Genomic DNA, 14,294 nt, shown 5'->3' with positions numbered 1-14,294 from the left:
GAATTTTATGTAGTGGGAAGGGTATCCTCGTGTGTGGTATTGCGGGGCAGTACCATAAAATTGCACCAGGTGGCAGAACACGTTAACTGCGTAATGAATGAGTGGTCTAAATATGCCCACTTACTGTAAAGTGTGCAACTGCACATATGCACACGACACCTGACAAGACACATGGTGGGTACTTCTCCAATTCGCTGAAGAAAGAATTATGACGTAGGCCCCGTCGCAGTGGTCCAGTAGTTTTGCCACTCGACTGCTAATGCGAAGGTAGCGGGATCAAATCTCAGCTGCATTTTCTATGGAGGTAAAAATGTTTGAGACCCGTGTACTTAGATTTAGGTGCACGTTAAAGAACCCAGGTGATTGAAATTTCAGGATTCTCTCGTAATACTTACGGCGTAGTGGTGCCCACTACGCCGTAATTCTAGGATACACATTCTGGGATAGCTTAAAGCAGCCAATGTTAAGCTCACAAATTTTTCTTTACGTGAGGCACTGTTGAAAGCGATGCACATGGGCCCAATTACGCAATCGCGTTTAATCCTTGAAGGTGAAGCTCAAGCATCCTGCAAGTTCTCTTTCCTCTTACCGTCTCCCACTTTGGCTGGCATTAATTCCTGCTTCATTGAACTGGTAGCTCGCACGACACCTACACGAATTCCTCTCTCTCTCACGTGTTGCGGCCACAGTCGAGCACATCCGGGAGTCCTGGTGTGCCGTCTTGTCTCATCCACAATCTCGCATTCACACTGGTGCGACGTAGTGTGATTTATAAAAAGGTCTGTTGGGTTGGAGCTAAAAGTGGGACACAATTTGCAGGTGCCGGCAAGCCACCCATGTTTGGAGACTATGAGGCTCAGAGGCATTGGCAGGAGGTCACTGTAAATCTCCCAGTCACGCAATGGTAATGACTGGTTTTAACTTTTGTGTACTTTTAGCATCTAGCACTTCTACCACTGTCTGAACAGAAAAGACCGTCACGCATCTTCAAAGTTGGAACGACGTTGCCGTCTGTTTCTTGCGTGTAAAAGGATCACTACAGCTACAGTGTCTGACGAGCCAGAGGTATAAAAAATTGATACTAACGATTGTCCAGAAATGCTGAATATCGAGACATCAAGGCTTTCATAATGCCGACCAAAATTTGCTGTCATTGCACACTAATGACAAGAGGCACGATGGCATTGTTCAAAATAATGGCGACAGCTGCACAGTGTTTGCTTACTGCAGCCATAGCGGTTGTAGGAGGATATCAAGCCAGGTCTCCATCATGTCAATGTGTATTCACCTTTGCAATTCTCAAACCTAAGAGCCCTGTTCACTGTTTTCATCATTACCCCTTGACATAATAATAAAAATATCAAAAATTGGACATTTTGCCTCCTATGAAGATAACATTATAAGTGATGTCTCTGTTTTATCGTTGTTACTGCTACGTCAAGCCATTAATTAAAATACCAAATGAGAATGCCTTTAGATTTTGGAGCATTTTCTTTTTTCGCTAATGAAGTCTAGGTTTTGATAAAAGCTCGTCTGGCAAGGAAAAAAATCATTGTTCAAGAAAACATACACTCGCCAATTAAAATAGATTTTTTTTTTCTTTAATTGGTGGGTGTGCATTTTCTTGAACCACTTTTTTAACTAGTGATCAAAATGAGAACTCATTCAGATGAGTAGCTGTTATTATTGGTAAGTAGTTATGTAGAGTACTTTGATGATTTCCAGTCTCGCATTCATTAAAGAGGTTGACCTAAATTTAGCATGAGAGATTCGGGAGTGAAAAGTGTTTGTACACTCTTAAAGGAACCGACAACTGCCCTAGACATGCAATGTGATGACTGCACGGGTGAAAAGATTGTCCCTGATAGTGACTCGAACCAACCCTGCTTTTCTTGTGAAAAGTGGGGTTATGTTTTTGTTTCCTAATTGAAAATTACGAAAATAGCCTGTGGCACTACCTGGTGGTAGAAACATCAATTATCGGATGTACCCTGTCATGTGACCATAAACTGGTGTACGCAGTCAACAATTTACCTGTTAGTATTGAAATATTGTTTGCTTCTTTAGAGTAAAAGACGTAAAAATGTACATATAGGCCTGTGTTAGTAGTACGCAATAAAGTGGAGCTGCCTTCGCGTGACGTAATGATATCATGCTCGCCAGCGCGCCTTTAGCAACTTTTCTGCGTGCTCATGAAACTGTGCACGCAGCTTCCGGGTTGCTAAGATTTTGGAGCGACGTTTTTCTGCCTACAATTTGTCTCGGAAATGATGTGTGCTGCTGGTCGGCATGGCCGGGCATATGTGCAGTGACGTTTTTGTGTGTTGGCTTGGCTCGTGTGTTGAGAAAGTAACGAGGACGGACAAGCCATCCACGACACAGGTGCAACAACCTTGGGTGCAGACAAATGCTACACGGCACAAATACAGAGAAGCTGTATAAAGCCACATCGTCTCATTGTAACGGCTTGTTATATTCAAAAATAGTTGTAAAGCTCAGAATAAACATGGTTAAGCATAGTTACAGGAACTCTTGGAAAAGCAGAAGAATGGCAGCATACATAAGTCGCCAGGAAGGCTACCGGCATCGCTGTCAATTCTCGGGCCTCATCCGTGTTCAGAGCCTTTCAGATAGAAAAATACTTCTTATAACACTACGAAAGATAAGCTTTCTGTCGCACCGAAAAAAACTGGGCCGAAATGGTTCCTTTAAGACACCTTGAGGACTTCTGGAAGTTATCATTTACATCACCTTGACATCTTTGTATTCCTACAATGTGATGTTGTTAGCATGGATATATTCAGTGTTAAAGGTCCTCTGGCCACCTCTGATGTTTCTTTGACATTTCAACTAAGCACGCGCATCGAGTTCTAAAGGTCCTCACAATCAACAATGCTAAATAGGGTAGCGCTATGAGCCGGGGTTGCCCCACAAATTCACAAATTTTCAGAAGCAATTCGTTCTCTTCTCCGCACCTTTCAGCATTCTTCATCTTCTCAAGGCTCACCGCAACATTCACATGTTGTCTGCTTGTCAACTAAAACACTTTTGTCTGCTCTCAAATTCTTGCACCTGCTGCTCTTCCTTCTCGCATGATGAGGAGGAATGCTTGACCATGAGGAAGGACGAACCGATGAATGAAGCTCATTGAAAAAAGGAGTCAAACGAGCGAGGGCGTTTTTTTGTGTCATCAAACGTGTTCAACTCTGCCACTGTGGCTCCATTCCGAAAAATTATGGCGGTTACGTAGTCGTTTTGGACTCGTGCACAACTGCAACATCGCAACTAAACTTCAAACTTTGGGTTATTGAGGGACCCTTTAGGCACAAAATTTTCATGATGGGACAGACAGAAAGAAATACTCACATAAGTGGTGTTTGTGTTTTATCCTTTCCCATCCTGTAACAGACATTCTGCACTTAACACTTTGAACTCTTGTCTTGTGCATCATACAGGTACGAGAACTCAACCACCAATGATCTCCTCTACTGGGGTCTCGACTACCCTCCTCTGACGGCCTACCACAGTTGGTTGTGCGGGAAAGTGTAAGTACTTCATTCAGCACGCCGAGGTAGTTGTTGTGAGTGTTGATAATGCTGTACTTACCGAGATACGACAGAATACACGAAGAAAACTCTTGGTGAAAGCTGGCCGAGGATGCGGTTCAGAGTATTTGTGACAGCAGAGGCCGTGACGTGGTGTCAAGTTTACGAAACTCACGGGTGGTAACGTAGCACGCTGTTAACAGTGTGCTTGATTGGACTGGTTGGGGCTGCATTGTAGACGGAAGTAATAAACGGTGCAAAAGTCAGCACCGTGTGTGTGTTCTCTTCTTGTTGCACCATTTTACGCATCTACCACTGAACTATAGGGGTGGTGGTCACACCCCTGTTCACTTTTATAGGGTATTTATGTGCATTTAAACGTGGGATTTTCAGTCAGCACCACCTGTTGCCATTACGGCGAGTGTGGAACACTATTTATTATTGGGGTGGTTCGCCATCGTGGTTCGGTGGTAGAGCATCGGACGCGTCATTCGAAGATCACAGATTCAGATCCTGCCAAAGACAAGTTATCTTCTCGTCTGCTTTTTTTTCTTCACGTTTACATAGCAGTTACTTCTAATAACTTTTTCTATACTTTCCCTGGCATTATTGTCTGTTAGTTCTCTTTAATACTGCCAGTGTTATCAGATATATAGCACTCAAGGCACAGGAAACTTCAGCTCATTACGCTGAGTCATGCATGCATAGCTTCATACATTTCCATTGTAACAACACATTTATCTACATTAAACTGTACATCGCTGAGTACAGTAAAAGGAAAGTATACATACGTCAGTCTTGGTAAGTTCAGTGGGTATATGAAAGCGTTAAGCTTACCTGTGAAGCAAGCGATTTACACTCAATCATAGTAGCGAACATGATTAGTGTTGAGTCATTAGTTCTAGTAAGTTTCAACAAAGTCCACTTCTTAATTACTGGAGGAAATCAGTTTACGTATGTCTCCAGTGCAGAAGTCATCAATGGAAGTTGGGTTGCCCTCAACACATCACGAGGCATGGAGAGCTATGACCACAAGCTGTTCATGCGATATACGGGTAAGAAAATGCCTGAATTTAATCCTCTGAGTGTTCTTGCGACAAACTTACGATGACGGCTCTCTGTCCAGCAGCATTTTGGCTGTAAGGCTACGTTTTCAACCATCCGCTTGAATTTTAGCTTCAAAATAACAATGCATACTCACTTGCATGTGCCTTCTAGAAGTTACAAGAAATATTGATGAAAATGATCGGGCTACTTTCCTGCACAGATAAACACAACTGTTCTCGAAGGTTAGCACGTCGTGCAGTCTGTGGCAACACCAATAGGAAACGGCCATTTGTGGTTTCAGTTGTGCTGCTTGGTCGCAACAAAGACACACAAAGCTTTATTTTAATTTTTCTCGGCAATTCTTTGCACAGGTGGGGAAGTTGACTTTCATATTTATTTGCACTGATGTTCGATTGGTTATCACCAACACTCGCGAGTTATTTTCGTTCTTGTTTGTTACCGGGTTTACTTGGCCCAAGACAGCCACACGCAGAGATGTCGTGTGTCTGTTAGTACAACTCGTTGCTTCAAGAAAAGAACACATCGAGACGAGTCTTATAGGGGCAGATGGCAATAAGGTGCTGTGCGTAGACCTGTGTTTCAAGCAATACTGAGCTTCAAAGTACTATTGAACGTTTTGCAGTTCAGAGCAATGCTGACACCAAAAAGCTGTCCCTCATTTTTTTTTTTTTCAATTTTTTGTTTCTTACACATGGTGTACATTCAAAAACCGCAGTAAAGTAATTTGACCATATGCGAAAATTTATCTCAGAAAAATTCGACTGTCATAGAGTCAAGGCCGTAGATGTGTAGATTAAAACAGTTACAATTTGTTGGTGTTGTGTACGGCTAAGTATGATTTTTTATATTTTCTTGCTTACAACCTACACAAAAAGGTACAGAAAATCTTGAACAAAAATGCAAATTTTATTGTGCTAGGCAGCTTGATGGCAGTGCGAAAAATGTGAGTTGAAGGTTACATACAAGGGCAGGTTATACATGACTAAATGTGGTATATGTATAAACTCTGGTCAGTCTATTTCACATGTCAAATATGTTCTTGTGCTTGCCTATGAACACAGTTCTTGTTAAACTTAGATATAAGACAAACAGCATGGCCTCCTGACTTCTTTGAGCACTAACACAAAACACGAAAAATTTTTGACAATTATGGTGCTGCCAAATACAAATTCTGCGCAAAGCTGTTTAGCTAGTCTGATTTTGCAATGAATTGAGGCAAATGCTTCTGCTTTGCATGCGCACCTCTGTATTCTGACATCAATGCAGTTGAGCAGCGCTGAGCCAGCTCGTTCACCAGCAGTGGCAAAGGATGCACTTTGACCTGCTGCATTGCTCATTGTTCAGAAAAAACTGGTTTAGACTATTTCATATATATATACATGGTCTACATTGAAAAAAAAAAAAAACACCCTGAGTAGCATGACTAGCGCGAGCACTTTTGCGCGCCCTGTTCACATTGACCACCACAGGTGGGACATAGTGCAAATATCGGGAGAATACAAAAGGCAGTGCGTGGGTGTGTTCCACAAGAGCCGTCGCGTGACGCAATGCACTGCTGTGGTGCCAGGGGTGTTCGCCATGGAACCTATCGTCTAGCCACTGTCATACTTCCTCCTTGCGCTCTTCTCTTTAGCGCAGTCTTTCAACCTCTGTTGCGCTTTGCATTCGCTCTCTTTTGTCCTTGTTCGCTCTATTGGTTACGCCAACACCGGTCAACAGAGGAACAGGCGCCTAAGATCTGCACTGTGAAAAGTAAATTTGAATGCTGGTATATCTGCACATGTATTTGCAAGTCTCTCTCGAAGCCCATGTCTCTTACACTGCCTTTCACATTGGGCAAGACAAGATGGATACCAGTGATGAATTAAATTGTGTAAAGTTTAGTTTCACGTTCGTTGAGAGTGTTCATTTTATTTGACCCATTCCGAAAATCTATAGCCCATGGACAATGAGTTAGAAACTAGCTTGATTCATTGCTCTTATAAATTACTGTTATTCCCTTCCTGTTCATTTCAAATGTTCACTCACGCCATACCTTCACAGTTCATGCATATCATCTTTGTCAAATAGAGGTTCTCGTTTTAGTCAATGTTGGTGTTGGCGAAACTTGGTGTCGTTGCTTTGGCTTTGTCGGTTTTTTCAGTTCTGGCTGCTGACGTCCTTGTGTACTTCCCGGCTGTGCTGTTATTCTGGAACTCGCTTTGTACTCCACTGAGGATAAAGCCAAGAGATGTGGTAAGTTGAGGCGCCGTGACATCGCACATTCTTCTTGTTAACCTCATTTTGAAAGGGACACCAAAGTAAAACAATTTCATTTAGCTGATTTCACTAACTTCATCATTATTTATGACTTTTCTTTAGTGACTGAATTTTTAGTGACTAGGAACTGTGGATCGCCTTGTAGATGCCGTCAAAATCTCCGATGTCATGGCATTTGGTCATGGTGTTCTTATGAAACAGTCGTGGAGGTCCATACAATGCTTATATATTCAACCTCTTCTCTGGCCTTACCTGCGACGCCTCACCTGAGTGCCAGAAACAGTGAAACACGACACTTCCTAGAGGACATGGACTCTACCAACAAAGCACAGGGGCATGATTCTTGTGGTGTCCACTTACTGGACTACTCACTTCAGCCTACACTGATTGTCTGGAGCTCAGCTAGCTAGCCTTCCGCAACGTCATTTTGACATCACGAAGCCTCCACAGCTCTCGACACAAATGAGAAAAACGGAATGTGTTTCACCGCATTGCTGCTACTCCCAGCGGTCCGCTTTTGAACACACATCACAGAGGCCACGCATGAACTCTTCTTATTGCGTTAGCACCTAAATCAGTTAACGTGGCTGCCCATCTAACGCACTTCGAAGGTCGGCACACAATCCCTGCATCGTCCTTTGAACATCTCGGCATGTTCGTACGTGAAGTAAGACTTGTAAAGTTTGTTTGGGAGTCCTGTTACTGTACATTTCGCCCGCTTTCATTCTCTTTAGGCTGGCAATGTGCTGGTGCGTTCAGTTTGCGACGTGGTCAAAAGTGCGCTGACATCATGGCTTGCCAGTTTTTCGAGTAACTGAATGCACTACCCTATAGTGGACATGTCCACTAGATGGACACCGCGGAAACAGCTCTCTTGCTCAACTACGAGGTGGTGTGTGAGGTGTTCCTACATTAGAATACTACCCTTCTCTCTAGCACATGCATTTAAGACTATTCAGTATAGCCGCTGACCTTTTAACGAGGAAATGTGAAAATTGAAGATGATAATTTAGAAAACCAAGTCTTGTTAGAAGTTAAGATCTAACACTATATCACAGAAGCCACAGTAACCCTTAACCTTCACACAATCCTCCAGCTTACTCTCTATCATGCAGGCCACAGTGTTTCGTTGTAGTTTGAGTAAACTTGTGTTATTTTGTTATCATATGGTGTAACAGCAATAAATTTATGAAGGAAAGTGAGCCAAAACTTATTGATGACATTTCTGTAGTTACTCAGTTACTGTGCTGTGGCTGTAATTTATGACTCTAATGAATTACATTTTAAGGAAAGTAATTGTAGTTGTAATCGATTGTTTAGTTTTTGTGATGTGTACAAGGCTGCTGTAGTAGAACAAAATGTATGCCTTCTTCGTTAAAGATAATGCAGGTATCTTATTCTGGTGCACTAGTAAAGTTCATTTTCCCTAGCATGAGTGAAAAATAAATAAAATGATATACTAAATTTACCAGAATTTATTATTTTCTCACTGAACTTGTTGAGCTTTCTTTCTGAATGAAATGGCAACATTATTTTAACACAGTAGAGTTTCTTTGTTTCACCAGCGACGTAAAAAGAGAGCTCGAAGATGACTTAACTGCATGGCAGTACTATGTAAAATAAGAGTAAAATGAAAGCCAAGGCACGAGTGGCCCAAAATAAGTAAGTGTGGTCACCTAGCGTCAAGAAATGAAAGTGTGACGAGTATAGTCGTCATTGGTGCCATATGGAAGCAACTTTTGTTGATGACGAGAGTAGCCGTCATCGGTCATTTCAGTTTAAAATCTCGCGGTAACAGTATCTGCCGGTAGTACGAAAGGGCCAAGTGAGGAGTGAACTGCTGAACGATGACAAACAGCTGTAACAAGCTGTAATGGTTGACGATTATGTGTGCCGCAATTTCCTCTAATCTGCAGGCCATTCAAAGTACCCTTACGTTGATTGTTCCTGGCCTAGTTCTCATCGACCACGGTCATTTTCAGTATCCTTTTGGTGCATTACATGTTTGTGTTATTTGTGTTGCTTGTTTTGAGATATTTTGTGTTTTATCTTTCTGCACAAATACCCACAGGCTGAATATTGAAGCATTGTCTGTGGGAGATTTGATACAATATTTGTCATGAATAACACAAAAACACCCCAACAAAGCCAGGAACCAGGCATTATGCAATGGTGAAAAAGTATTAGACGAGGTTTACCATGAATTTATTGTTATCATTATAAAATGCTTAGCATGTATGTGTTAACCAAGCTTGATTGTGCTACTTGATGTCATTATACAATGTATGAATATCATTTCTAGTGGTGATAGGGTATGGGGGACCAGTGCTCAATAGGTGGCGCACCAAAAAAGAGCACCTGGCAGAGAGTCGCGTCACAACTCAGCTGCTCGCGCCCAGACGACCGGCCGCAGTGTACCACTCAAAGATCACGCGTGTGTGCCGCTGCCGTGCTTCATTTTGGAACGAACAGCTCAAAAAGCCATTGTGCCAGTAACGCTGCACTGTGGTTTAAAAAAATAACTTGGTGCGAAGGCCACTCTCACATAAAAAGCGCTAAAAAACGGAGAGAAGCCCTGCAAATCAGACTGTGTCTATGCATATAGTATCGGAAGGACAGTGCTGTGCCGTGATGGCAGCCCCCTCATCCTCATTTTCTGGTTGCGTGCTGGGTTTTGGGCTAATGCTAGTGCTGCCTGACATGCCCCCATCGATAAGTCCGTGCTGTGACAATACCATGCTGCCAACATCTGCAGTATTTAACAAAACAAAAATAAAAGCAGAGTACTAAGTGGTAGCTGCATCAATTTTTTTTTCTGGCATCGTTTGTACAGTGTCTGCAGTATGTATGCATGGGGACGTTGGTCAAGCAAGCTGCCATGGCAGCATAGCGCGTGTGGTGTCGCGCCGCTATTCTTAAGGTGCGGGATAGATTAGTGACCACGGCCGCCAGACATTGATGGGGGTGAAATATATAAAGAACGCCTGTGAACCAAAATATATGATTGGAGAACCCCAAGCGGTCACAATCTTGATACGACACTACAGCGTACCTCCAAATAATATTATGTTTGGCACATGAAAGCCCAGCTATTAACGATGTTGAACAGACACCTTCATTTTAAGCTCACACAGGCAAGCAGAAACACCGAAACTGTGTTAGGTGAACTAAAGGATGAGTGAAAATTGAATACGTTATGCTTCTCTAGCAAGGCATAAATTTCGATGTTACTTAGCCACGGCAGCCAGTGAGAAAAACGCTTAACGCATCACCTGATTTCAGAAATCTAAGCTTCGAGTAGTCCACTGCTTTGTTCATAACAAGAACCCTGTCTTTTGCACAAATTAGGTTAAACAGAGGCATCTCAGCACCAACTGTTCACCGGGAGAGTATTTTTTATAACAGTTCAGAGGCGTTGGTGAACTTGGCCCCGCACAAGTTTCATGGACAAGGCAGCTTTCCTTTACACGCAACTCTTTAGAAAAAAAAAAAAAAACATTACTACCTGCCTATCGTATCATTTACTTCTAGCGGGGGTATCATATGGAGTTCGGTAGTGGTGGTCAGATGTATGGATGCATGAAAACAAACAAGAAAAGTTTACATATGCAGCATGTGGCATAATACACTCGTTCTATTTATGGCAAAACGCCGTTTAAACTCGACTGTTTGGCTTTGGTTTTCACTGGTGGCCGTCTTCACTACCCAATAAATATAGCAGACACGTGCCATTCGGTTTAAAAACGAGCCCGACAGCACTAGACAGGAGAGCGAGAGCAGAATTCAGCTCGTTTTTCCGCTTGTATGCAACGCCACCTCCTCTTTCTACGTCCTCCCTTTACTCTATACATCTCCGCTCTATTTATATATTGTTTCACTTCATACGCAGCAGCACCCCCAGCGCCTCTTGGTTTTGTTACGGCGATGCGCACACGCATCGCCTCTGCCAGCCGCCACTCTCGTTTGCAGGAGCAGCTGAAAAGTGCACACTTTAATTGTTAGGGTGGTCGTGGAAACTCCAGCGCTGGTTCCCTATACAACATAGTGACAGTGAATGGGAAGAAGATGAAACCATTTCAAAACCAGTAGTGAACTGTTTGTTGAAGCGAATTAGTGTTCTCAAAATTAGTTGAAGTGCACTTGGTACTTTTAACCCCTTCGGGGTCAGTGACATGAATGTACAGCCACTGCCATTTATGTGTAGAGCATGTGAGCAGCCAGTTTTTGCCCACAGGGGTGGCACCTTAAGGCATTTTTGGGCTCTGACGCGATTAGTCTGGCTGCAAGGCCGCGCATGCTCCTGCCTCAGGGTGTCGCCCCTGTGAGCAAACACTCGCTGCTCACTTGCTCTACAGACGTGGCTGTGGCTGTATCTTCTCTCCAAACACCTTCAAGATGGTTCAGTAACGTACGTGAATGTCACCGCCTGTATGTTTAAAGAAGAGCATGCCTTTTTCGGTCATTTCTCTCGCTTGGCATGTGCTGCCACATTGCCGGAATACGCGAAATTTGTCTCGGCCAGCGCTCGCACATCTGGTTGCATGCAAGCGTGCGGCGGCTACTTTTAGTTTCGTCCCATGGGTGGTTCTATCCTATTGTGTTCCAGCCTTGTTAGCATGAGGAGGAGAGATTTAAGGGTGAGGGTGGAAAGGAGGAAAGTGAGAAAAAGCATAGCATAGAAAAAAATGGTAACGATTGAGAGAAAGAGAAACAAATAGGCTGAAAGATAGAGGAAAAGATATAAAGAAGGAAGAAGCGTGTGACAAAGAGTGGGAAAAAGATGAAAGAGGAAGAAAGATAGGAAGAGAAATAAATAATTAATAGAAATGAATAAAAAAAGAAGAAAACAGAGTGAAGAGAGAGAGAGAGAGGAAGAAAGAGAAGACTTACAACATTTAGCAAAGCAGCAAAAGTCTGTACACTCAAAACTCAGTATAACAAGCCCAGATATAAGGAACTATTGGTTACAATGAGGCAAATGAAGATAAATCTTGTAATAAGTATAGTTTTAGGAATAAACCTTTATAAGGAATTCCCGGATATAACAAACCTATTTTCACGTAGTATGCAACTTTGTTATAACGATGTAGGAGTGCACAACCTAGGTGCCCATCAGCGCCGCTCTCTCTTTAGCATTGCACATACAGTGCAAGCCACGCAAATTTTTTTCAGTTTCATTTGTGAGTTGTGCTTATTTGCTTCATCAGTTGTGCACTTGAACAATCTGGCTGAGTGTTCGCAAGTGTTGTTCCCGCCCTTAACAAGAGTGCAACGCCAGGTACAACTGTGTCAGTCTGGGCCTTTCTCTGCTGGCCGTGGCTTTTATGGAACGCGAGCGCCCCCTGCTCAGCGCTGTGGCATTCTCGCTGGCGCTGAACTACAAGCAGATGGCGCTGTACTACGCAGTCCCATTCTTCTGTTACCTGCTAGGATGCTGCTTTCAGCGGGAGGGACTCGGATCCAAGTGAGTGGCGGTGATAGCACGGCGGATCTCTCCGTTGGGTTCTGTGACAGATGGGTTCTGTGACAAGCAGTGCAGATTCTGTTGGAGAAATTATCAAGAAAACAAAGGGCCCTTTGTGAAGTAACTTGTAACTCTGAAGCATATACACTCTAACTTCTTTATAACGAACTTGGGTATGACGAATCGTCGGTTATAAACAAGTAAATGAAGATTATATTTGTCATAGAGACAGTGCTGCTAATATATGTTTATAACGAATTTTTGAATATAACAAAGCATTTTCGTGGCAGGTGTGACTTTTTTATAATGAGGTTTGAGTGAAGCTCAATTTCGATAGCATATAGTGACAGTGCCTATTGGCAGTGCCATCAAACATTGGCTGGCCATCAGACATTGTCACATTTTGATAGGGATCAAATGCTGCAACAATTGTGCACTTAAAATTATGTGCACATTTCAGGACCCTGGGCAGCCCAAATCAATTCGAAGTTGCCCCATTACAATGCGCCTCATAGCTATCTCATTGTTTTGACATGTGGAACTCCAGGAATGACGATTATAAAATCATTGCATTCGACTCTTTTCTACCTCCAAACAAGTTTATTTTATTCATATGCACTTCTTTAGAAGTCGTAACCATCTTGTAAACTGCCGTGATTTTTTTTTTACTTATAACACGACATTTACCATTTGACTTTTTTTGTAGCATTAGTATGTACCCTCGTGTCTTACTCATTGCTTAGTAGAGTGGAATTAAATGTTTTGCCATATTGCCGTGATTTATTTCATTATATAATATGCATGGTTACTGCTATTACCCAATGTGTGTTTGTGGGATCATGCAAGTATAGCTTCACAGTTGCTACTCGAGGAGGGTTCACTTCCTCGAGATTGCCGCCTGACTTTTTCACGAGTTGTCATATGCATCATGTGAGTGCTTGATAACGCAAGAATAAAAATACTTGACTACAATGATGCAGTTACATGAAAACTCATTTCAGGCTGCGACTTTTCCTTGGCCTTGCCCTGGCAGTCACTTCCACATTTGTCGCGTGCTGGGCGCCCTACCTGGGAAGCCCCGACCGAGCTTTGCAGGTGGTGAAGCGCCTGTTTCCCCTGGATAGGGGTTTGTTTGAGGTAAATGTGACAACAAGCAGTAATAGGTGACGCTTAAGTTATGGCGTACATCCATTGAATTTCGCTTCCGCCTTCTTCAATCACGGGTGGTGACAGATCGGCTGTAGATTACTTTACGGGAGATTGGTGGGCATTGCCTCACTGGGCTGCTTAAAAAGATGTTTCTTTGCTGTTTTATATTGGGACGTGAGTTAATAAAGGTCGCATAGTTCGAAAATGGATCATCCAACCTCGAGTGAAAGTAGCGGAAAAAAAGATATAGAAGTTCTATATGCAACTACTCACGCAATTAAAGCGGCCATACACAATATGTCCTTCGGAAAAGCAGCTGGCGAGAATGGAGCAATACTCTATCTAATTAAAGACAGGGGAGCATTCATTTGGAAAAAACTAGCTATGCTTTACACTCGGTGCCTCAAAAAGGCAATGGCTTCAGCAAGCTGGAAAAATGCCTATATATACTAATACACACAAAAAAAGACATTAAAGACTTTAAGAACTATAAGACCATCAGCTTACTTTAGGCAACATACAAAATATTTACAAAAGCGGTCTCAAGCAGTATAAAAGAAACACTTGGCTTTAACCAGCCAGAAGAGCAAGCTGGATTCAGAAAAGGCTACTCTACAGCACATGTCATTCATGTGATAAACCAGGTAATTGAAAAAACTGCAGAATACAACAAATCATTTTAGTTACCTTCATAGCCTACAAAAGGGCATTCGACTCAGTAGAGTAACATCTGCAGTTTTTAAAGCACCAAGTCAATGAGGAGTACCTAAATCTTATGTCAATACCTTCACCAACATCTACAAAGACTC

The 14,294-nt window shown here is 42.6% G+C and overlaps 1 protein-coding gene across 1 annotated transcript in view; it reads left to right on the top strand.

Annotated features, from left to right (window-relative positions):
• gny (ALG6 alpha-1,3-glucosyltransferase garnysstan) overlaps positions 1–14,294 on the top strand; it is a 29,008-nt gene that overhangs the window by 2,586 nt on the left and 12,128 nt on the right. Inside the window, exons 3-9 of the mRNA XM_037431668.2 lie at positions 820–904; positions 3,456–3,545; positions 4,512–4,600; positions 6,757–6,848; positions 8,789–8,853; positions 12,151–12,336; positions 13,338–13,473. Coding sequence (XP_037287565.2) covers positions 820–904; positions 3,456–3,545; positions 4,512–4,600; positions 6,757–6,848; positions 8,789–8,853; positions 12,151–12,336; positions 13,338–13,473 — 743 coding nt within the window. The remainder of the gene's footprint in view (positions 1–819; positions 905–3,455; positions 3,546–4,511; positions 4,601–6,756; positions 6,849–8,788; positions 8,854–12,150; positions 12,337–13,337; positions 13,474–14,294) is intronic.

The sequence above is a fragment of the Rhipicephalus microplus genome, chromosome 10 (assembly GCF_043290135.1).
Source record: "Rhipicephalus microplus isolate Deutch F79 chromosome 10, USDA_Rmic, whole genome shotgun sequence".
In the NCBI taxonomy this organism is placed as follows: domain Eukaryota; kingdom Metazoa; phylum Arthropoda; class Arachnida; order Ixodida; family Ixodidae; genus Rhipicephalus; species Rhipicephalus microplus.
Note: the sequence above shows the minus strand (reverse complement) of the source record. Positions and strands in the feature narration are given on the sequence as shown.